Source organism: Tenrec ecaudatus, chromosome 17 (genome assembly GCF_050624435.1).
Source record: "Tenrec ecaudatus isolate mTenEca1 chromosome 17, mTenEca1.hap1, whole genome shotgun sequence".
Taxonomy (NCBI): Eukaryota; Metazoa; Chordata; class Mammalia; order Afrosoricida; family Tenrecidae; genus Tenrec; species Tenrec ecaudatus.
Window position 1 is genome coordinate 38,373,217 of NC_134546.1, and position 24,774 is coordinate 38,397,990.

The 24,774-nt window shown below is 51.4% G+C and overlaps 1 protein-coding gene across 2 annotated transcripts in view; it reads left to right on the top strand.

Annotated features, from left to right (window-relative positions):
* Window positions 1-24,774, top strand: part of PRKCE (protein kinase C epsilon) — a 564,512-nt gene that overhangs the window by 358,947 nt on the left and 180,791 nt on the right. For both annotated transcript variants that reach the window (XM_075535339.1, XM_075535340.1), the window contains exons 7-10: window positions 8,117-8,259; window positions 10,526-10,622; window positions 13,949-14,148; window positions 17,475-17,648. In XM_075535339.1, the coding sequence (XP_075391454.1) occupies window positions 8,117-8,259; window positions 10,526-10,622; window positions 13,949-14,148; window positions 17,475-17,648 (614 nt within the window). The remainder of the gene's footprint in view (window positions 1-8,116; window positions 8,260-10,525; window positions 10,623-13,948; window positions 14,149-17,474; window positions 17,649-24,774) is intronic.

A 24,774-nucleotide genomic window follows, 5' to 3' on the forward strand; every position in this document is an offset into this window, starting at 1 on the left:
AGATGTGGGGTCTGAGAACACCCCCCAGAGCAGTCCTTCTCTGTGTTGACCGCTTGCTCTGAGTCAGGATCGACTCGGGGGCCATGGGTGGGTTTATTGCTGCATAACTTCCCATCACAAACGTACAATGGCAAGCATTCTCTCGAGTCTCCGTGGGCTGGGAGTCTGGATACCGCCGAGCTGATGCCTGTGACTCCCATCTCTCGTAAGCTCACAGCCACACGGTCAGCTGGCCCGGAGGCTCATCTAAAGACCTGCTCCCAAGTTTCCTCCCTCACGTGGCCGTGGCCAGCCCTCAGGTCTCTGAGCTGTTGTCTGAGAAGTCAGGTCCTTGCCACCTGGGCCTCTTCGCCAGGCAGCTGCTTCCTTCTAAGCAAGAGTGCCAGCGAAGAAGCACAGCAAGGGGGTCCGAAAGGGAAGCGATGGGCTTTTTTAGCTAGGTCTCCGAGTGGAGTCCATTCTTTTGAAATGTTCTAATCACTAGAAGACAGCGCAGCTCACAGTCAGTGGGATGGAATTGTACCAGGACATGTCTGCCTGGAAGCCAGGCTCATCAGGTGTCATCATAGAAGCTGCCCAACACACCCATCCACCCACCACCCCGTACACCCCCTTCTCTATACTAACTACTCGTTCATAAGCTGAAACGCTCCTCTCTTCCTTCCCAGCCCTTCTTCAGCTTCCTTGTTCTCCACTCGAAACCAAGCTAAACCCAAGCCCAAACTCAGACTCAAATCCACTGCCATAGCATTGATTCCAGCTCAGAGCGGCACTATAAAGGGCTTCAGAGACTGTACGTTTTTGCAGGATCAGTCTCATCTTGCTCTCTTGGAGCAGCTGGTGGGTTTGAAACACCAACCTTGTGGTTAGCAGCCCAACCCTTACCTGACAGAGCCACCAAAGCTCCCTTTCTCCTTTCTCCATGTTTCACCATCTAGACTCTAAATGATGTACATAGTATCCAGGGGTCTGTTTCAATCCTTTAGTTCCTAAGTCCCACGAAGGCAGGGAATTCGTTGTGTCTGGTTTTGTTCCCTGTGGTTTCCTTGGCATCTAAGGTGGTGCCTGTAAAATATTGGTTTGTTGAATCTCATATGTATTGTCATGTACTTTGTTTCACAGTTGTCTTCATCTGGGTAGACTAGAGAAACAAATTCATAGACACTCCTCATATGTGTATAAGAAAGGGCTTTCTATGCAAGAGCAATTGAGTATTGAGAAAAAGATCAAGCTCATAAGCCTGATATTAGCCCATATGTCCGATACCAGTCTATAAATTCCTCTTCAGTCGTATGCAACACATGCAATGACGCCAAATGCAGGAAGATCACAGGCCAGTAGGTGGAAAGTCTTGTGGATCCAGTGGCAGTGGAAGCATCTCAGCACTGGCAGGGGTCTCCACGTGGCTCCTCCAGCTCCAGGGCTCCAGCATAGCTCCAGGTGTCTTGCCACCAGGAAGATGAAGCAGAGTCTGTGTGTATTTAGGCTCCAGGGAGCTATTTCTCTCCATGGCGCCTCTAAATGAGGTCATCAAGCTGTGACCTGATTGACAGGCTAGACTCCACCCCTTTGCAAGTTGACACCACATTATGTAACTACCACAACAGTGTATCATGGCATCTCTCCAAATCAGTGCAGATAAATCCGGATCTTTTTTTTTTTTTAACGGTTTTACCTGCCATTCCACAGGCAGGCTTGGTGGCACAGTGGTTACAAGTTGGGCTGCTCACTGCAAAGTCAGCAGTTTGGAACCACCATCCACTCCAGAGGAGAAGAACAAGGCTTTCTGCTCCTGAAAAGATTCACAGCCTTGGAAACCCACAGTGGCCGTTCTGCTCGGCCCTATTGGATCACTTTGACTCAGAATCCACTCACTCCAACACATTCCACAGCACAGGTGTCCCACATAGGGTTTACTTTATTGATGGATGTCGACTTGCATTTGTTTGGGTCATCTTAATTAGTATCCCCTACACAAGTGGTTCCCAACCTTCCTAATGCCGTGACCCTTTCATACAGTTCCTCATGTTGTGGTGAGCCCCCAACCATAACATTATTTTCGTTGCTACTTCATAATTGTAATTTTGCTACTGTTTCAAATCAGGAGACCCCTGTGAAAGGGTCCTTTGACCCCCAAAAGGGCCACAACCTACAGGCTGAGAACGATTGCCCTACTTGATCTCTAGGTCCTAATATCGACTGTAATGACTACACAGAACTCACAGGCAAAATTCACGATTAAAGCATTTATTAAGGACACTTAAATGTGTGCTGGTGAGAAATGCTCGGGTTGTTTATTAGCATAGGTGACAAAGTTCTTTCAGTTCTGCTAAGAAATACCCAAAGGCTCCTACCACGCTGCTGTAAGGCCTTCAGCTCAAGATCTGTGGTCAGCAAACCCCGCTCTCTGATTTAAGTGCCCAGAGGTGCCCCGCTCTGCAAGCCAGCCTCCTGCACAGGAGCATTCGGCTCTACTTGCCCCATGGTTTCGGAAGCCCACTCTGTTCCGTGCCCTGGCCCCTGGTTCTGCTGCTGCTCCTCCGAGGCTCTAGCTGTCTTCTGGATCCAGCAGATTCATTGCATGGGGATCTCAGGTCCAGAGGATGCACTCCACTCCTGGCTCTTGCTGGTAATGAGAGCCTTACTCCTGCTTCGCAAAGGGCTCATTTTACCCACAGGAGATGGCTCTCCAGGGAAGCCTGTGTCGAATTAGTCACAGGTGAGTCCTATCGGTGTCTTCTCACCAGACCCAGGCAGGGGGAGTTCGTTTGGTGCAAGTTAGACTAGAAGAGCCACATGAAAAATTTCACTGGCCCTGCAATGTCCACACTGTTTTAATGGACAATGTAGCAAAAATCCTTGTACAGTGCATCTCCACACACTTGTGACCCAGAGATGCCTTCCAGTCAGTTTAAACCCTGGTCTTTTCGTTGTTGGTGGTTGTGCTCTAACTCACACCTTGGTCACCGAGTGCATCACCTGCAGGGTCAGCGAAAGCCCGTGGGGTCAGTGTGTAGGGTCTCTGTTTCCTGTGACCTGTGGAGCCTGGGCTGAGAGTGTCCTGGAAGCTGTTCAAATACGATTCATCTCTTCAGAGCTCGGACATACACGGAAAACAGCGTCCCTTGTCCAAGGCATCATGGGAACTTGGAAACAAAAGATTTTACCTTACCTTCTCGAAATTGACATGGTACTTGGGTATTAAACCCCAAATAAATTAAACACAAAAACCAAGACAAAGCACAGCAATCAGAACCCCTTGCCACCAAGGCAATTCCACTTGAAAGCAACGCCTCAGGGCAGCGTAAAGCTACCCCGTGGGTTTTCCATGTAAAAATGTACATTTTTACAGAAGAAGCCTGCTACTCTTTCTCCCAAGGAGCAGTGGGCGGGTTCTCTTTGCTGACTTTGAGGTTAGCAGCCAAATGCGTAACTACTGTGCCCCCAGGCGGCCTTCCAAAGCTAAGGACAACCTGCTGCCATCTAGTCTCAGCTACCTCGTAGTGACTTATAGAACCGAGTGGAACTGCTCCTTAAGGTTTGCAAGACTGTAAATATTTCTGAGAACAGACAGCCTCATCTTTCACCCACCGAGTGGCAGCTGGGTTTAAACCACCAACCTCGCAGTGAGGACCCCAGCTCGTAACCAGTGCTTCCCCAAGGCTCCTGAAAACGCTATTAAGACAAAACAGTAGACAGTCATCCAAGCAGAGGGTCTGAGGAGAGGCCAGGAGGAGTTCAGTTGGGCGGGAAAGGAGGCAGTGGGTTTGAGAAGCCAGGAAGAGGGGCCAAAGAGTGGGTCAAGGGGAGACTGTGCCAGGCGGGTGACCAGCAGGCGAGGTGGCCGTCAGGCACTGGGTGCTGCGGTGCCACAGGAGTTTTGTTGGTTGATGCTGGCTCCTTTGCAGCAACATCTGACAAGGCCTAGGGCCATCATGGGCACACCCCACTGTGCATGGACGATCTGAGCAGAGCGTTCAACTGGGGAATGCAGGCTGGACGATGACTGGCCAGTCCTATCCTCTGGAGAATGGCCAGTGATGACTGGCCAGTCCTATCCTCTGGGGAATGGCCAGCGATGGTTCCACAGTACCTGGCCTACAGGACTAGATAACACCTACTCCTCCAACGTCTCCCACTACTGAGAGATTCATCACACAACTAGTGTCCTCTACACGGCTGTAGGCACTGCACCTTTCTGAGCATGACAGAGAATTATCTTCTATGACATCGAACCTCATCCTCAAGTGAGTCATAAAGAAATTTATGCAGGACACTAACTGGGTGGACCTGGAAGACATTCATGATGCGGAGTGGAATATGTCAGTCTCTAAAGGGCCCAATGTTGTGTGAACAACCCTACTCATTAAATATTGGAAATAAGCAAATCCATAGGGAGAAAGTCGTTTCCTGATTCCTAGTGACTGGAGGAAGGGAGGAGGAAGTATTGTTGAAGGACAGGGTTTCTGTTTGGGATGATAATAGCATTTGGGAAATCAACAGTGGTGGAGGTTGAAGAGGAGGAGGGGGAGAAAAGGGATGCGTGAGAGCGCAGGCAGACGTGGGTTGTGCATGGGTTGGCAGCCCAATGCTCAAGACCCTTGTCCTGGCGGGAATTGGACAGTTTCATGTGGCCTATGTTGATATGAATGAGGAGCCCCTTGGGGGCAGCGTATGTTAAAGAGCTGCTAACAGGAAGGTTGGATGGTCGTGTCTACTCAGAGGCACCCCTGAAGAGAGGGCTGGCCATCTACTTCCAAAAGATCACACCTGGAGAGGCCGTGAAACACAGCTCCTCGCTGACACACACGGGATGGCCGTGCCTCGAAGCTGACGCCACAGCAACTGGCTAGTGTGTGAACAAATCTTGGGGTTCTCTTAGTTGCACGTGCGCCTCTACTTTCCTCTTAGCCACAGCCTCCGGTGCCCGTGCTCCCCGGGCAGCATCTGTGTTGCCACAAACACTCCGCCCTCACAGCTCCACACTTCCCAAAGTGCAGCAGGGCCACTGTCTCGTGGCGTCCGTTTAGTGTTTTAATTTTGACAGTTTTTCCGGCACGCATCATACCATCCAACCGCTCGGTCACAATGAGAAGAGTTCTCCAATCATCACCACAGTCAATTTTAGCACATTTTCTTCTTTATTGTACTCATCGCTATTAGCTCCCCAGTTTCCCTCCACCTCCCCACCATACCCCCAAGAAACCATTCCTCCAGTTATGGTCTCTAGAGGCTTGCCAACCCTGGATTTCATTAACAAAAATTTAAATTAAATTAAAAACCAACAACAAAGTGAAATATAGAGAAAACCGTAATTGAAAAGCAGAACATATTAAAAGTAGAACAAATCATAAAAGATGACATCTTAGCCGAACCACATCTGCCATGATCAACTTTATAATACTCTCTTGTCCTGAGGCTATTCAAATCCCTTGTCTATGCTCAGAGGGGATTCACCGGAGTTTTAATCCATACGTGGACCCCGAAAATGGATATTGGCTTTCACTGTCTTCCATCGTTTTCTGCAAACAAGGTGTTCACCATTTAAGCTCTGATACCATTTCCTCCTCTGAATTTGGATTTCATATTTACAATCCTTGGATCACACGGGTGTGCTTGTTCCATGCAGAAGTCATTTATGCCTGACTTAAATGGCTGCTTGTTTGAAGACGAACATTTAAGACCCAGACACTATTTTTTCTGATACCCGGGCAGGTACCATCTAGTTTCTTCACCACACTTTGCTGTAGCACTCATATCTTTGGTGATCTCTTCATGAAGGCAAGCAGCAAACAGGGCCATGTCGTAAGAAGTAATGGTTCGTAGATTGGGGCTAGAATTCAGTGCAAACCCCAAATCCATCCACACATCTGTAGTTTATATATGTCTCTGGTTCACTTTAGAGACATCATTGACATATTATGTTAGAGAATATTACAAATAATCCACCTAGGGCACCCATAAGGCAATTCTATTGAGAGTGTCACTAACTGAGCCAGTGGTATAGAACTTAAAACACCGGTGATCAAAAGAATTAGCCAATTCTAGGGCCTGGCATCTGTTTTCATTTGATGCACAATTGGATTTTTCCTCTCCTTTTCTTTTTTGCACACTGAACAATGACATTGCTTTCTCAGGAAGTGAAGAGATTGAAACATCCATCAGCGAAGACCTTAAGACCATTTCTGCTTCGCTCCTGGCAGAGTTCTGTCCAGTGGCCAGGTCTGGCATTGCAACACCAGAGGGCGCCAGCGGTTCAATTGTGTAGAAGAATGGCCCTAGTGAAGAAATTCCCTTCTCTTGGCCCCTTTCTTCTGCTGTCGCCCTTCTGTCACCTCAACAAGAGGGAGACAGAGGACTTTGGTGGGATCAGTGGGCCGGGAGGGACAGGTAAGGGGAAGGTGACATCACAGGGGAGAGGCAGTAAGAAGTATGAACAGCGTGTGGTGGCCCGGAGTGCAGGCTTTTCCTGACGGCTGTCAGTTGTGTCCCCACACTGGGGATTCGTAGCAGTTGCTAAGCTCCTCAAGTCAGCCCCAAGGCAGAGCGTTCTTGTTTGTGCTGTCTAAGGCCCTACCACCCAGCACCCCTTTCCCACCAAGTCCCCAATCCATGGCCCTTTGATCTCTTGGGTTCCATAGTTCACATGTGCTTTCCTCAAGCCTAGGGTGTGGGGAGCGGGGCTGTGGTGTCCCTCCTCCACCCCTAGGCCAGTGACCAGGTCTGTGTCCATCCTGCCTGATTTCTTTCCAAGAACATTGCATGTTGTTGCCTTGGATGAGCGACCCTGAGGCCACAGAGTGACATGGGCCAGCAGAGACGGTCAAGCACAGCTTTGTTCCTTTGGAAGGGGCTTTTAGGTCTGCAAGGAGCCTTGGAAGTCGCCTCCCCTGCCTAGTGTTCTGAGGGGCATCTTGACAGGCTCTGGGCTGGACATTCTCCTCTCTGTTGCTGCCTGTCATTTTGCGAGAGCAGAAAGAGTACATGTGACCGGCTTGGGCCCAGATACTAAATGACCTTTTTTAAGATAAACCAATCACAGTCTTCGCTGGTCCGTGTTCTGCTCCTGGACCATGCAGGGGCCCAGTGAGCAAATCCCTCCTCTGTTGCTCACTGCCTGGTAAGAATCAGAATGAGTCCAATTCCCCACAGGTGGAAATGAATTCCGTCCACACCTTTCTGATTCTCCAGTCGCAACCTTCACCTCCATGGCACGAGGGCTTCCTCGAACCCTTGCCACTGACCAGGGGTCATTCAGGGCTGACAGATGGAAGGGATACCAACCAGCTTGCAGACCGGTCTCCGTGTAACATTTCTCAAGCCCTAGCAGACCAGAGCGAGGTCCGAGCTCCCGTGTTGGAAGGACACCTTCCTTTACGTATCCAGCCCGGCAGACAGGAGGCCCTGCTGGCTCTCACAGCCCCTGTGAATGTGAATGTCTTCATTCACTGGGATAAGTAGCACAAGATCACCGACGGCGTGCCTAGTTAAGACTACAATTTGAACCCCATCAGAAAGCATCCAAACAGACACGTGGGGTGAGCTCTGGGCAGAGTCACAGCGTGGAAGTGCCACGTGGAAGGGATGTGCATGGTCACCAAGGGATGTGAAGCTCCTCTGAGCTGCGGGGCTCAGACTCTGCTTGGCCTTGCTTCGTGGCCACGGTACAGACCAGCATGTCTCACCAGGCTCCGTCACCATCGGGCCTCCAGTGGTCCTTCTTGGTCTGGTTAGCGCCTATGCGTCAGACGCTGGTGTTGGCCGAGGACAAAGGCCAGATTGCCTTCTGTGAGTGATTCCACACCTTCCCAGTCCCCGAAAGGGAACTGGCAGCTGCTATTTATTTGTCCACATTAAATTTATTTAGAAAGAATGACTATGAGAAAGTAGCCCACAAGTTTACAGGGGCAGCCTGTGCCTCGTGGTCTGCTGAGTGAATTTACTTCTGTGGGGTATGCCGACGGGTACATCTTACTTTTCTCTTTGTGTCTCCCCTATATTTTCAAAGCCCATCAAATGAGTATGTATGACTTTTATAATCAGGGCTGGGGGTGGGGTACGGGGTCGTGCTTGAGGCCATAAGTCTTTGAAAGGGTCTCCTCCACGTCCCCCGCAGTCTGCAAGATGAACGTCCACCGTCGCTGCGAGAGCAACGTGGCCCCCAACTGTGGAGTGGACGCCAGGGGGATTGCCAAGGTGCTGGCCGACCTGGGAGTCACTCCAGACAAGATCACCAACAGCGGCCAGAGGAGGAAAAAGGTGACCAACTGATTGTCAGGGTACCTGGGCATCCTTGGGGAGGGGGGTCAGCCTAACCAGGTGCCTCAGAGCAAGAGGGCCCCGAGAGTGAGGTTTGCAGTAGTGACCATTTGTCCTCCAAGTAGCGAGCGAGGGGCGAGCGAGGACGCAGAGGCCAGGCAGGTACCGTGTTGTGAGCGTGTGGGAAACCAAAGGGGGGCCTCCAGCAAAGTGTTTGCCACAGAAACATAGGCTTTGAGATGAAGTCTTTGAAAGGGTCTTTAGAGAAAAACAGAGCAACTTTAGACACGGCTACGGACTTATCTGCCTCCGGAACTGTCACGGAAGCTAGGCCCACATGACCTTGGCCCCTGGTTCGGTTGTCGTGAGGGCAGATGGATGGAGTTCTTATCTAGGGAGGAAGCCAAGAAGAGTCATGATCGTACCAATGCTCAGCTGCCCGAGCACTTTTGTTACGGACCCACGCAAGACATGAATCACCTGGGCCCTTCTTCAGAGACCACAGCCCTGCCTCTGTCCAACTAACACTCAGAATGCCAGCCGGAAGAGATACATTTGCTGACGGGCTCTTTCGATCTGTCAAGGCCCTCAGATCTTAAGGGTACACAGAGCCTTCTGTTTGCCAACTCATCTTGAGCCTTGGTTCCAAGCCGAAGCAAGTTGTGAAACAACGCGGGGCCCTCAAATGCACGTCACTGAGGGAGAGGCTAGGGGAAAGACGAAGAGGAGGCGTTCTACTTCGCTGCGTGTCACCGGCTCAGACACCCACGGGGGCAGTTCTACTCTGTCCTGCGGGGTCCCTGTGACAAAACGGGTGATCGTTTTATCTGTCTGGGGTCTGAGGGCGACCTTGTGCTGGAACAATGGTGCCATGGAGGAATTCACTGGGGACAGAGTATCAGACTAAGGGACCCAGACCCCATATTTTTATTCCTATTTTGCTTCTGATGCAAAAGTTAGCAAAAGCCATGTGAGAAACCATCGTGGCTCTGGTTAGAGGGAGAGGGGGGTGGAGAGAAAATCCGTTAGGTAGAAATTAGAGGGATGTCAGGCCTGCTGGGGCTTTGGTTCCCCTGTGTGTCCTCTGCACGGGGTCCAGCGGCCAGGAAGGATGGGCACATTCCGTTGACAGGCTGAGAGCCCATGTGGGCAGAGGTGCTTGTGGTCTCGAAGGGAAAACAGCCCATATCCATGGGGTCTTAAAGCAGGTATGAAAAGAGGGAACTTACTGAAAACTATGGACTTCAGGTACAAAGCTAAAAGAAGGGTATAAAACACAGGACGTAGGAAGAGGTGGGGAGAGAGAAGCATGTAGCTTCTGGAATTCGCCGATCGCTACACCTGGAAATGCTAACTGAGCACTGTTCTCTTACCTTGGCCAAGTCAGTGGGGAGAAGGCAAGTGCTAGGCAAGCATTTCCAGGTGTACCGATTGGTACCTTGCTTTTAAAGGACTTCTAGTCAGTTCCCTGTATGGGGAGTAGATATTCATAAAAAATGTAGCTGCCATCATCATTTCCAAAACATTTGCTTTCTACTTGAGCCCTTGGTATCAGCTCCTCATTTTTCCCCCTTCCTCCCCGCTCCCACCTCCCTCATGAGCCCTTGATAATTTATAAATTATTATTATTTGTTTTGAGAATGATGATGGCAACAAATGTACAAATGTGCTGGACACAATGGATGTACGTATGGATTGTGATAAGAGTTGTATGAGCCCCCAATAAAATGATTTATCTAAAAAAAAAGAAAACAACAGGAAATAGAGATATATAGAAACCTAGTCCTAAAAAAAATAATACAGGGAGAAGAGCCAGAAAGGGCAAATATGTTGATATTTTAAAAATAACTTTTAAAATCATACACCTATAAATGTATATTAAATTTACAAAATACTGTTGATATAAAATAAAGATAGGAAAGCATTTTTAAAAAGAGAATTTTAAAACAAATGAAGCTGAGGAAAATGAGGCACACATGCCAACCAGGTATTAGAGGTGACACAAGTCGTGGTACTCTGCATTTAATGCGGTGCCCTGAGTTGTGGAGGGAGGTTTTGTGAAGCAGCCGACACTGAACCTTAACGGCACACACCGAAGGCTCTCATTTTCGCTCCCTTCATTGGCAAACTGGACCTTGAGTGTTTGCTTCCCAAATCTTGACTCAGCAAGTGCCCGGCCCCAGGTCTCTCAACAGCTCGAGGGCAGCATCTTGATCAGTCTCCTTGCTGACCAGCCTCTCCCTTCTCTCTCTTCTCTGCCCGCCAGCTCATCACCGGAACTGAATCCCTGCAGCCTGCTTGTGGAAGCTCACCGTCTGAGGAAGACCGGTCCAAGTCGGCACCCACCTCCCCTTGTGACCAGGGTGAGACCCTTAGCTTTGCTGCCCTCCCCCCAGGGCACTGCCTCTGGAAGGAGTCTGGCGTGAGAGGCCTGCCAACCCAAGGGCGAGCCTGTTAGCTCAAAGAGCCAGCAACCTGTAAGAGCCGCGTCTGCCCCAAATAGCCACTCTTTCATCCACCAAGGAGGTCTTGAGTTCAAGGCGCTTGGTGTAGCTATGCCTGCCTGACCTTCCTCCCACGCCAGGGTAAGAGAGGGAGACGGGCCAGGCTGGGGTCTCTCTTGCCATCACTCTGTCCCTGCTTCTCACCCTTCTTCTACCCTCTTGTCGGGCCCTAGACATGCCAATGGTACCCACTTCGGTTGAGTGTGAGTCCCCTCCATCCCAGCACTGACCATCACACGCCATTCTTGCGCTCCGGTCAGAGTTGGGGGTTGTGTGGGGGAGTGTCTCCCTCGCGGCCCTTGATGGGCAAGGAGAGAGCTGGAGAAGAGGCCGAGGAGGCCGTGGACAAGAAAGCAGGTCTGTAAGCTCTAGGCCTGGCTCTCAGACCCAGAGTCCTCAGCAGAATGTGCTTCCAGTAGACACGCGTCTCTGGACTCTGCAGGCATCTGAGAGCAGGATGTTGCGGCAGAGGATGTGCGGTGCATTTAAAACCTTGCCCACTCAGGACCTGCGCTACCCCGGTCCTGGAGAGGGAAGCATGCATAGGGATAGTGTAAGAGTCATCGGAAACCCCAAAACTCACTGGTCGCCATCGAAGCGATTCTGACTCAGAGACAACGACCCCTCGGGAGTCTATGTCCCAGTCTTCACAGAAGCAGAGGCCACCCCACTCTCCTCAGGAGTCCCTGGTAGATGTGAACCACTGATCTTGAAGTCAGCCCAAGGCGTCATCATGAGGCCACCAGGACACCTCAGGGAAGATTCTAATCACACAGTAATAGGACCCTGATTTCTCCGTAGCCCCTGTGCGGTTATGGTCTCAGTACAGTGCCCCACCAGATCCATCCACGCTCTTCCCAAGGTACAAGAGGGAGCAGAGGCTGGCTTGGGAAAGGCTCATTCCCAGGCCAGGAGCTATGTCAGTGGAGGGGTGAGATGGTGCGGCCCCTGACCTGCGTCCATGCCATCCAGCCCTCCTGGAAGATGAGCCCTTTTTACCCAAACCACTCTCTTTGCCATGGAGTCGCTGCTGACCCGCCGTGAAGCACTTGGGGCGTAGACTCATTCCCCGGGGCTTCCAGGGCTGCACATCTAGCCATCTAGCCTCCTCTTTCACCCGAGGAGCGGCTGATGGCTTTGAAAGGCCGACTTGGTTGCTCGCAGCCCCCCGCGTAGCCCACTAGGCCACCAGGGCTCTTAGAGTCCTCCCCTCCTGGCAGCATAGTGGGTTACGTGTTGGACTACGAAACACAACGTCTGAGGTTCAAAGGCACTCTTCAGGAGAAGCCAAGGCTGTCTCCGCTTGCAAAGATGTACCGTCTTGGACACCCCCATGTGGCTGTTCTACTCCATCATATAGGAAAGCCATGAGTAAGAATCGACTCCACGGCAGCGGGTTTGGCAGGACCTAGGTGTCACTAAAACCGCTCCTGGCTTGGTGGACCAACTCCAAGGCCAAGAAATACATGATCTGAGCCTCTCATGGAATGGCTCCTGTCAACACTGACTTCTGTCAACTCTGGCTCACTCAGAAGGAGACTTGGCCCATTCATAAGCAGTCCAGGCCTTTGGGTGACCTGAGTCATGTGTCCTCTTGTAACATGGACACCGTTTTGGGGGTATTGTGGACACAGGGCCAGAGGATAAAAGACCCCATGTTGAGAGGGGAGTGGCATGGTGTCCAGGCCCAGGCCCTGCAGGGCGTGCTGCCCAGCACCCCGGGGACTCCAGTGGCCCTGTTAGTGAAGGTCCCCTGTTACCCAGCACAGATGTGGCAGAGGTGGGTGGACAGCGCTCTTGCCAGCCCTGGGGTCATGCAGAGCCGGAGTATGACACAGTTTCTCTTCCTTTCGTCGTAAGCAAATAGGAAAGGATATTTTCTTCAAGTTCCGCTGCCCCCACGCCTCCCAAGGCCCTCTAGTAGGCAGCCTCGGACAGCCAGACTTTTCACTCTCTGCTGATACTTTCAATTCCATCTCATTCAAAGTGGGAGGTGACTGAATTCGTGGTGATGGGCCATATCTGTGGGCTGAGCTGCTGCCTGGCCCACCCTGCCCTACCATCCCATCGCATCCTAGAGAAGCCAAGCTCCAGATCAGCGATTCTAAACCTTCCTCATGCTGCCACCCTTTCATATAGTTCCTCATTGGTGATGACCCCCCAACCATAAAATTATTTTCGTGGCTACTTCATCACTGTCATTTTGCTACTGTGATGAATCGGGCAACCCCTGTGAAAGGGTCATTTGACCCCCAAAGGGGTCGTGACCTAGAAGTGGAGAACTGCTGCTCTAGATACAAGGGAAGGCCCCTGGACTCTGAGCGAGCGCTGATGGAACCCAGTTCTGCTGGAGACATGCAGACGAACTCGTATGCCCGGTAGCACCTGCTCTCCCAGGCGGAGGGTCAGTGGTCCCTTGCTGCCCCAGTTCCTCACATGCATGTTTTACAAATTGGATTCTGCTGGAGACGCCCATTCCTACACAGACAAGGGTGTGGGTTAGCGAATACGGAGGAGCGCCTTTCAGCAGAAGAGGTCAAAGGGTGCCACCTGGGTGTTGTCACCCCCAGGTAATCCCAGCCAGATCCTCTGGAGGGGCATGCAACCCACGGGAGGTTGTGACAGGTGCTGAGGAACTCCCGCTGCCTGGAAGGGGGGGTTCCCAACACGCCTGTCCAAGATGGGCTGGGGTGCTGCACCAGGTATCTAGAATACGCCCAGCAGCAAGGCCTTTAGAGGAGAAAGCTTCCTAGTCCTCGGGGTGGAAGGAATTCTGTCACCAGCCAGTGCTGTCAGGGTGTTGCTACTGTGCTTATTTTCCCGGTCCTCAGAAGAAGCGTGAAGGGGCCCTGGTGGGCTTTAAGTCTGCAGGCTTCCCCAGAGGGCCTGGGGCCTAGCTCTATCTCCCCGAGAATAATGGAACAAGCTACTGGCCAGGTGGGCTTTAAGAGGGTCCAAGGGAGTGTGTGGGCAAGTGAGTGCCCACTGTGCCTGCCACCTGTGTGTACGCCCAGGCCCCGTGGTGCCTCAGGGGCCAGGAAGGGCGCAGAACCAATGTGGAACAAATAAGAGACGCCATGCTGGAACGAATGCCGGGAATGGGGAGGAGGCAGGCCGCATCGGGAGTGCTGGGTGAGGGTCTCGAGGCGTGTACTAAAGCAGTGTCTCGTCGTCCTTGTCCCCAGAACTCAAAGAACTTGAAAACAACATCCGGAAGGCCTTGTCGTTCGACAACCGCGGGGAGGAGCACCGGGCTGCAGCCTCCACCGACGGCCAGCTGGCCAGCCCTGGCGAGAACGGGGAAGTCCGGCAGGGCCAGGCCAAGCGCTTAGGCCTGGACGAGTTCAACTTCATCAAGGTGTTGGGCAAAGGCAGCTTTGGCAAGGTCTGTGGCAAGCTGGGCAGAATGCTGGTTCCCTCTACCCCGTGGCATGCCCTCATTGGTTTGACAGATTTGAGAGATGGGCATTTCCATCTGGGTCTGGTTCAATCTCCCTTCCGTGCTGAATGGAAACAGGCTGAGGCCCAACAGATGGGGGTGGGGGTGGGGATGGCCTGGTGCTGTGGGAATGTACCTCAGTCCGTCAGTCCTTAAGTTACCCTCTTGAGGATTCAGTTGTCCCCCTGTTACACAGGGACAGGCATCAAGCCAGATTTACAACAAAGCACAGTTGCCCGACACTGGGTAACCCCATGAGCCAGAGTCAAACGGCACCCCACAGGGATTTCAGTGACTGATTTTTCAGGAGAGGATGGCCAGGTCTTTTGTCCAAGGTACTTCTGGATGGATTTGAACCTCCAACCTTTGGGGGTTAGCCACTAAGCAGGCTAACACCATTTGCACACCCAGGGATTCCTTCAAGTCAGACAGTGGTGATATGGTGCTGTGCAGGAAGCTTCAGATGCCTACATGCCCTCGACCTCCGGCTCTCAGGGCAAGTACCCCAAATTTCTTCCATCTCAGATTATCATGTTAATTCATTTTGAAAATTTTGAGGATGAGCTCTAGAATCTACCCCCAGTCAATAGAAGATTGGAAGAATGTCTCAGTGTGAGCTTGCTTTGAAAGTTACAGGTTATTCCCTGCCTTTCCTGGCATTTGCTCATGCTTAGTGTATTGCCGTCCTGTGAGACACACATGTGCGCGCGCACACACACACACACACACACACAACAAAATGAAAATGATTGGGCATCATTATTTCATGTCTCACGGCAGCAGCCTCTCCCCTGGGTCTCATCCGCCCTCTGTAGCTTTGAACTGAGAGAGTACATCGATGTGGTGGGCAGGTGCATAGCAGGTCCAGCAGTGATGCTCAGCCAGCCCTTTGGATGGTTTGGGAAACAACGTCATGCTTGTTGAGCTAGGTAAACTCACGGCGACCCTATGAGACAGAGCAGGACCCTTCCATGAGGTTTCCTGTCATCGTTCCCGAAGCTGACTGCCACAGCTTTTCCAGCAGGGCCACTGGTTGACTTGGACCACTGACCTGCAGGTGAGCAGTCCGAACTCTGAAGCATCACACAACCGACCTTCCTTGCCGCTGGCTCCGGGAGGTGGACCAGTAGTCTCTGTTCATTTTAGGATGAAGATGGAGGGTGGCGAGCCGAGGGACCGGGTTAGGCTTTCCAAGGCGACTTCTCATTGTCCTCCGAGCCCTTCTCAGAAAGCTGTGGCTGCGGGTGGATAGGATCTGTCTTTCTGGAAGAGTCCCTGGGTGGTGCCAACAGCTAGCATGTCAGACTCCTGGACAATCGGTTGGGGGTTTGGACCCACCTAAGCCAGCCAGGAAGCCTCCTGAAAACACAGCCCCCAACGACCCCACGCCCTCCCTGAGGTCACAACTGGGGTCGTCTGAGCTGGCGTGGAGCTGGTTGGTGGGAACTGGTTCCTGCCATATTCCTGCTGAGACTTCCCAGGGCAGAGAGGCCCTGCGGGCCAGCAGCCACCTGGCCCCAGCAGCTCCCAGGGTCCCTTGCCCTCACATGTCTTAGGAAATACTTGATAGGAGCAGCCCCTCCTACTTCTTTCCAGGAGAAATGACTCTGGAAGCCCCCAGGCAGCGGGGCCTGGTCGTGTGTCCCCCCCTTCTTCTCATCTGTCCCATCTTATCTTGAGATCTCCATCTCTGGCAGGAGGATCACTAGCCTTGTCTGAAAGGGCAAACACTGAGACGCTCATGTGCTTCGGAGGCCCGGCTAAATAAGCAGCAGGCCCCAGCCTTCGGCCAGACCCAGCTCTGGAGTGGGGAGCGCTCTGCCTTGGGCGAGCAGGGCTGGGTCACCCTGTGAGCCGGTGGAAGGAAAGGAGCAGACTCAGGAGTTTCCAAGTTTCCATACGGTGTGGGCAGGGCGGGAACGCTGAGGCTCCGGAGCCCGTGGGGTGCTTTCTGAAGAGAAGTCACACCTGAGGGCTGAGATCGTTGGAGAGCGTGTGTTCTATGTGGGTGCAGGGGGCTTTACGTGAACCTCATGCCTCTCTCATGAAAGCTTCTGAGCTGCTGCTCTTGGGCTTGGCGATGTCACCTTGGCACACTGTGCTTAGGAGCCAGCCGTGTGCAAAGGGGCAGACTTGTGACACTTAGGGAGACACATGGGGAAATGTTGAGGAAGATGGAGCTGTGCCCGAAGAAGGGGCTGCTTCCCCGGCTGTCACTGTAGGGAAGGGAGCCCAGGGACAGATGAACGCGTGGGGAGGTGGCTGCCGGCAGCAGTAGCACAGACTGTATCAAAGCAGATACTGCGCCGAGAAAACCCTGTGCAGTTACTGTCTTTGCGTCCCAAGTTCACGCCAGTCAGACGAAAAGGACAGTAAAGAGTCCCGAACTAGAAACACACACCGTCACCGGTGCAGATCATGTGCTCATGGAGAAATGACCATTGGGAAGCAGATATTCAAAAAAGGTATCCTTGCAAACGGAACAGCTTTGAGGTAACCCTGCAGCTGGAGCAGATAAAAGCATGTAAGTCAGAACACCCAACGTCGGTGACATGCCACGGAGGGAAAACACTTCCGTGCTTGCCGCCAGTGGTCGCGTCGGTGAGAAAAGCAGTTGGGAAAGGGAGGGGGAGAACTGGTTTGTTTGTTTTTCCCAAAAAAAGGATTTAAAATGTAAAACCCCATCCTTCATTTCTTAGAATTTCTATCCCAAGCACATAAGCTCCCCACCCAAAGAAAACTATGACATGAACAAAGAAAAAATTACTCTGTAATATATTTACATGGCATGAAATAATTAGCTATAACCATTAGCTATAATGGTTGGGTGAATTGTTATATACTTACTTGACTTGAGTATAACAGACGGTAAACATGATGAGAACCCTGTTTTAAATGTCATAGATGATTAGTCAAGAAGGAAAACCCCTGATTTTAACTATTAGTATCGCAAAATATACATGGACACGTGAATCGTCATGTAACATTGTGCATGGAGCTTCATGTTTTTGGCTTGGTGCTGAATTTTAAAAGGAAATACGGAAATCAAATTAGTGGTGGTTGTCTTGCGATGACAGTTACCCTATATTTGTTCTTTTTGGAAAAACAAAAAAAAACACGTTATTTTTGAAAAGCCATCGCCATTGAGTCAACCCCACCTCTTAGGCACCATGTAAGAAAAGAAGACGTTGGCACAACGTGTGCCTTGAGCCTGTGCTCGGTTTGCCGCCTGCGCGTGGAGACTGACTGGGTTGGCGCTGGTTTGATTACAGGTCATGTTGGCGGAAGTCAAGGGCAAGGATGAAGTGTACGCTGTGAAGGTCCTGAAGAAGGACGTCATTCTTCAGGACGATGACGTCGACTGCACCATGACTGAAAAGAGGATTTTGGCGCTGGCTCGGAAACACCCGTACCTGACACAACTCTACTGCTGCTTCCAGACCAAGGTATGTGTAGGGAGACGCTGGCGGCCTGCTGTTTGTGGGGCTGCCCCACTGGGCACGGTGTTACCTTGACAACCAGAGAAGCTGATCATCAGTAGCAGACCTTCTGCATGCTTCTCGCCAAGACTTGGTAAAGTAGAATGCCTTTCTACACTCGTGCAGATCAGGGGATCCTCTTTTTAAGGCGGTGGGATTTCCCGCTCAAGGTTGTGCTTGTGAAGGGATGAGAAGGTCGCAGGGCTCTGCGAACATGGCCATACAATGGCCGTACAAAGCCACGTGGTGGAGCCCAGGGTCGGCTATTTAGACCAAAGATCAGGTGCAGTTCGTCCTTGCTCCGCCCCCGTGTTCTCTCACTAGGGCAAATCCCTGAACTTCTGTCTTGCCTTTAGGGCATATGGGAAACAGTGTCAAAGCCACCCCACCTGCCTCTAGCTGGCAAAGCATCCTATGAGGAAAAGGGATATGGAAAAAAGACTGCTTAGCCCACTAACTGCAAGGTCAGTAGTTCAAAACCCCCATTTGCCCTGCAGGAGACAGCCTGGACTTTCTACGCCAGTAAAGAGTTAGTCTCAGAAACTCACAGGAGCAGTTTTGCCCTGTCCTGTAAGGGGTCACTGTAAGTCATCAGTGAGTTTAACTGACCGCACAGCTGCCTTGGAACCAGAAGGTGGCAGTAGAGTGATAAAGATGAGGTGTAACTGCTTGCATGAATGGTGTCTGATCTATGGTAACTGGTTGGATATGTGTTGCTTATTCTCAGTAAAGAGGAGAAATGGAAACGTTCTTCATGAAGCTTTTAGTTTAGAAAAAGGCATGCTTATTATAACCTTTGAGGGAAGAAAGTTCCGGCTGTCTGCGTGTAGCAGTGCGTAACCCCCCTCCCCCCCCAGTCTTAGGGGAGATGCGGGTTCAATTCCCACATGGGAGGCAGACACTTTTTGAAGCCTCCCCGGTGACTCTGTCAGCTAATCATAGGACTGCTAACTATCTAAAGTTCTATAGACTCGCAGCCATCAAGTGGATACCAACTCATAGCGATCCTCCAGAGAAGGATAGAAATAGCACTGTGAGTGTCCAAGACCGTAACTTTGGACTGGAGTAGAAAGCCTCTCTCGAGGATCCACATGTAACCATCACCCGAGCAGCCTTGAGACGTCTCCGGAGGGTCACTATGGGTTGGAATTGGCTGGCTGGCAGTGGTTTAGAATGCCTTACTGACTGGTGGCCCCGAGTCCCTCATCTGAAACCCATGTATCCGGAGGCCCTGGCTCCCAGGACGTTCACTTCCATGGTGCTTTGCAAGTGGGCTCTCCGTTAGAAGCCACCAATGATGTGTGGTCACTGAGCAGACATGTACTGAATCCTTCCCAGGCTGGTTGCTGGGGGACAGGGGTGAGTAAGACCCAGCCCCCGACTGCAGTCCGTTTGCTACGGCACTTTCCAGTGAGACTTGTCTAGGACCGCAGTCACTCAGGAGGCTGTAAGAATAAAGGGCCCTTTGGGCCGTACGCTTGTACTTTCGACCTCTCCGAGAGATGTTCAGCACACACGTGCTTACCGACATCCCCGAGGAGCTCTGTGATGAAGAGAGAGAGAGAGGGGTTAACTTTGCGTCGTCTGCTGTTTCCCATCTTAAGTGACCCCGAGTTCACACATACACACCCAACACCTACTCCACATGGGAAACACTGGTCTAGTGAAAGTTCCCTTTCCTTCTACTCTGAGGAATATGAAATCGCTGCTGACAGTCAATCTGCTTATCATTCAAGACACCATCTTTGCCATTTGTCTATGAAACTGCCCTCATGCACCTCTTCCTGCTTGCCCCCCACCCCATTAAATAATAAACTCTCCTTCTTATTAGCCAGCACAAGACTTATTAGCGATATTACCATTGGGATATAGGCAACAGGAGTGCTGGCATTTCTACAGTCTTCACCTGTCCAACTCAGGGACCTTGGTGGCAGACATCGTGTTGTCCAGCCACCATCATCAACTGCTCTGGGGCCTTTCCATCCTCTTAACAGAAGTTCCATGTCCCCTAACAGCGTGTCTTCTCTTCTCCCCGTCTCTCCCCCACTTCTGTGAACTCTGAAATAAACGGAAGTCTCTCGACTCAAGCCTTCACTCGATGGTTCATATAATGCTGGCAGACGCGTGCAAGGTCCTTTTCTGATTGACTTCACTCGGCGTGTTTTCAAAATTCCGTCCTTATTTGTAGGTGTGTTCGACAGTGCCTGGTACACGTGGCTATGCCTCGTTTACAAGATCATAGAAGCTTGATGATAAGATGTGTTCTTCCCTTCCCTTCACTGGAGCTTCACTGTAGAGTAACAAGGAAAGCATCCTCCATGTCTACATTGTCCACAGCAGTGTTTGCTGCAGGGCCTTATGCATGGTAGTGCTCATACATCAGAATCTGAGGTTTGGATGGTTTCTAAATATTTCTCTCTCTCTCTCTCTCTCTCTCTCTCTCTCTCTCTCTCTCTCTCTCTCTCTCTCTCTCTCTCTACCTCTCTCTCTACCTCTGTGTAAACAGAGCCACGGAAAATAAATCTTTTTTTCCCCCACAGACACTCCATATTGGGTAAGGCAGGCCCAGCCTCTGGTCTCCAGACTCCCAATCCAGTGGCCTTGAGTTGACACCGCTTTGCTCTTCTCTTGTACCTGGTCCAGCATAGTGTTTCCTGCGGGGAATCCCATTCACTTTCTCTGCACCCTTCAGACTGCTAGCTCTCTCCCTGTCTGAGGTGTGCTTCTGCACTAAAGCCAAAAGGTCCAGTCCACGGAGGGGACCGGTCTTGTGGTGGAGGCCTCTCTGGACCCACTGGGTGTGGCGACCTTGGGAAGCAACAGCTGAGTGTGAGCTTTCCTACACACGCCTCCCGGTGATTGAGTGAAGGCGTGGCGATGGAGATCTTCCGCGTGGGCTGTGTTCTCTGAGATGCATTGCAGAGATATGGGGGCTGAGGTGCCCCAGGTGTGACAGCGGCAGGGGCACCCAAGGTGTTGAATGACACCATGGGTTTTCTTCAGGGCAAAACAATCGCCAAGCTCACATGACTCCTGGAGTCTGGGTGACTGAAGGAGAAGAATGGGAGAGACGGGAGTTTCAGGGACAGGTCCTCACAGTGAGCGGGAACAGCGAACTCTGTGCACCCTTTCCCACGCTGTCGCTGCTCAGTAGAACATGGCACGTCGCATTTTCCCCACAGATATGCAGCTATCTCGTTTTTCCTAATCAGAATTATATTTTAAAGGCACGGAAGGACCTTAGCTTACTGATGCATGGAATCCTGTGAAGTCATTTTACACATCGTTAACTCAACATTTGAACAACGACGACAGCAAACAGCCCTGGTTCTGAATGAATGTCGTTACTGCCTAACTTTCAGTTGCATATTGGGCCTAGGATTATAAAAAATAATAAAATGATTCCCAAATAGAGATTGTTGAGCTCCCAAATAAGGGATGGGGAGATGACGCCAACTTCCACAGGCAAGCAAAAAGCAGCCAAGAGCCCTGAGTGGCTAACTTCCGGGTGGGCAGCCAAATCACGAAGAGCCAGAAGAGGGGTGCACTTCAGGTTCTGCTGGAGGGAGGGGCTTCCCAGCAGACTTTGAGGGGCGGCGGGGGCGGGGTGACTGGGCAGAGTTTTTTGGGGGGGACGAGGATCTGGGATCATAGCCATTGTTCAGCTTGGCAGTCATTTCACTCTTTGTGGAGAAGAAGGAGGTGCCTCTGAAGCATCATGAGCAGGGTTTCAGCTAAGCCTCTGCTGCACGATTGCGGAACACAAAAGCCCGACTGCAAGCTGATTAAGATTTCTTTCATTCTTGTTTGATTAAGACAGGCAGGGCCGCTTAATCACTTTAAGCTGGGTTTAATTATTTTTTAGGTGAGCGTTTATTTTTCAAGGCGTAGGAAGAAATAACCCCTATGGGACTAATCCGTTGAGAGCGCCTCACGAGATTGCACAATGCCGGGGGTCACACACACTGCGTGCTCGCCGCCTGCTAGCTTGGACCGGAATGAGACTGGGCGCTGGTCAGACACAGCAAGCGATGGGGACGAATGTGCAAATGCATCGGTGTCCCACCGGGGGGCGAGCTTTTCTGTACCACGCCTACCTGCCCACAGCTCCCTGCTTGCAGGATGCTCAGGTCATCCTCCTCCGTCTCTGGAAGGGAAAGAAGCTAAATGGAGTGGCTTCAAAATGAACTGGGCTACTAACCGCAAGGTCACCAAGTCAAAACCACCAGCTGCTCTGTGGGAGAAAGAGGAGCCTTCTACTCCCGTAAGAAGTGACAGTTTCGGATACCCACAGGGGCAGGCCTTCCCTGTCTGATAGGTTCACTGTGAGTCAGAATCGACTCGCTGGCAGTGAGTTTGGTTTGGGTGCCGGAAGAAGGAGAGAGGGGCCAATTAGGTCAGTCAATTTCCTTTCAGTGAAAGTCAAACCATTGTGCCTGCCTGAGTCCCCATTCTGCTATAGGCACCTGGAGATGCTGCAGTAGCCCGGATGGGCCACTGAATGCAACAGATCTGTGTGTGACTGTTCAGACATGAGGCACAGAAACAGGGGAAAGGTGACTTCCAGTCTCAGCCGATACGGAATAGCTTCATTCTTCCTAGGTCCTCCTTGTACAACTAAAACACCCTGACATCAGACTTATTTTTTCAAAGACGCTATTCTACCACAGACTGACGTGGAAGGGAGACATTTTAGAAATTATACTATCAGTTGTTGCGAATGAAAAGCTAGAGTTTCCGTATTTACACTGCCAGATGATGTGTACATGGATAAAACTCCATTTCTGTCAGCAGCCTTTAATCTTTTCTTATAGCTATGTATACACAAGTATTTCTTGGTAAGATAATCATAATAATGGATGGCCTACAGTTATTTTAAAGTAACCCATTCATTCCAAGACGCCCAGCTCTTACCTTCTTGGACCTCATGGAAGGGCTGTCTAGTGGGGAAGGACATGGAGAGAGGGTGATGTCCCCCTTTGTGGCAGCCCTGCTCACGGAGGCCCATCACTGGTGTGTTTGGAGCTCTGCAGAAGGCAGTCAGGAAGCATCCCTGAGAGGGGAGAGGCCAGAGCTGGACCTCGTAGCCTGGATGGCCCACAGAGGAGGATGAAAGCCAAGACAGCAGTGAACACCTCAAACTTGCCCCCCAAAGTCATGGTCATGATTTTTCAAACTGTCCTTTCTGCGCCCTGCCCCTTCCAGTGGCAGACCTGCAGCAAGGAAGGAGAAACGGACAGGGAAATAGAGATGGCCCTATCTTTGTAAGATCAGACACTAGTGGGCAGAGGGAACAGGGATGCTAGGCTGTGACCTAGCACCAATGGGCACCTCTAACAGTGGTGGACTTGGCCAAGGCCAGGGCTTCGCAGAGAAGTGGCTCCAGGAATTGCCTCTCCGGGGTTCCCATTCCCAGAGGAGAGCCTTGGGGTGCTAGATTGCCATGGTTATTGTGGTCTTGTAGGAAACGAAATTCCCAGGCACTTTAGACTCGGACTGTATTTGTATTTAGGATCCTCTTGGGGAAACCATGCCGTCCAGCGGAATCCCACAAAACCTGTCATGAATAATTCCATCCGTGGCTTTTCTTCTCTAAATATTTTCATTTCCATATGCTCTTCCCCGCCTCCAACCCTTTGGCATTTCCTGCCAGGCCTGGGAAGCCAAGTCGTGGAGGGCTTTCCTGGTGCCTACAGGGGCTCAACAGGAAGAGGCGGGTGAGCGGCCAGAGCATCTCTCTGGACAACTTTCCTCATGGCTCTGGGGAAAACACCGAATGGAAAAATCCTTGGAAAACACTGGGCATGTGTTTCGGAACAGTTTTCGTTGGGTGTGTGTGGGGGTGGAGGAGGGAGGGAGGGAGGGATGAACTATTGAGAAGGAGTATTGACAATGTAGAGGGGAAATTGCAGTTTCAATGGACTCTGATGTCTATTTTCACTGTGAACTGTGAAGAACAGCAAACACAAGAGCACAAACAAAGTGAAAAATTAGGTCATTGGTGGAATTTTTTTGGGGGGGTAAGGGGAGAAGACTGTCAGACTGAATCTAAAAGAGCTGAGTAAGCAACTGGGTGCCGTGTAGGCGTCTTTCCGACTGGAGCCCGACTTCTGTTGGCGGAATCGCGACTTCAGAGGTGCCTCCCGAGAGTGAATGGAGTCAGTTTGTGGACCAGGTCATCACCATACTTGCCAAGGACAGATGTCCAGAGGAGATGAACTCAGTGATTTTCCATAGAGTTCAGTGAATTGAGATCCAAAATGGGGGCGGTAGGCTCCGCGTTGGCAAGATCCGTGGTCAATGTGTATTAGACGGCATCTCATTGCTTTTGAAGACCATTCTTTGCCTGATTGTGGGCCGGGCAACCCACTTCTTCTAATCAATCAACCAATGCCTTTAGAATAGGTGCCGACCCCTGTGGCACTGTTTGTTAGATGTTGGGACTGCTGATTGTGAGGTTGCTGGTTCAAACCCACCCGGACCTCCATGGGAGGAAACTCCTAGGTAAGGTCACCCTGAGTCGGAATCAACTCGTTAGTAGTGGGTTTGGTTTGGGGTCTTGGGGTCTGAGTGACAAACATGGTTAACCACTCGACTACTAGCCGTGAAATTGGTCAGAAGTCGAACGGGAGCCTTAGAAGACAGGCCTGGTGACATTCCACTTCCCAGAGGGCACATCCTCAAAGCCTATGGCACAGTGCTACTCTGCACACACCTGTTTCCACAAGTCAGCGGGTCGCAGCAGCAGCTCACCAGCAAGTGCCATCCCCCGTGGGCGACAACAAGCTCCGTCAAAGCTGCTGGGATGTGCTTCTCTTGAAGAGGGGTGGTCTGAGGCCGTGGGAGGGCATGTGAAGGGGGTGGTTCATCTCCATGTGGACAGACTGGAGAGCCTTAACCCATGAGCCCATGAGCCCATGCTCACCTCTTGGCCACGGAAGGCTTCCCGGAGGAGGAGGCCTTTAAGCCAAACAGAAAGGCCGGAGGATGTGCGCTCACGTTGCCAGGGGCACAGAGAGTCGTGTGTGTTGGCTTTGGAGCCACGCTGCCACTGCTTGTAACTTCTTTGTCTAGTTCAAGGGTAAGGGACCTT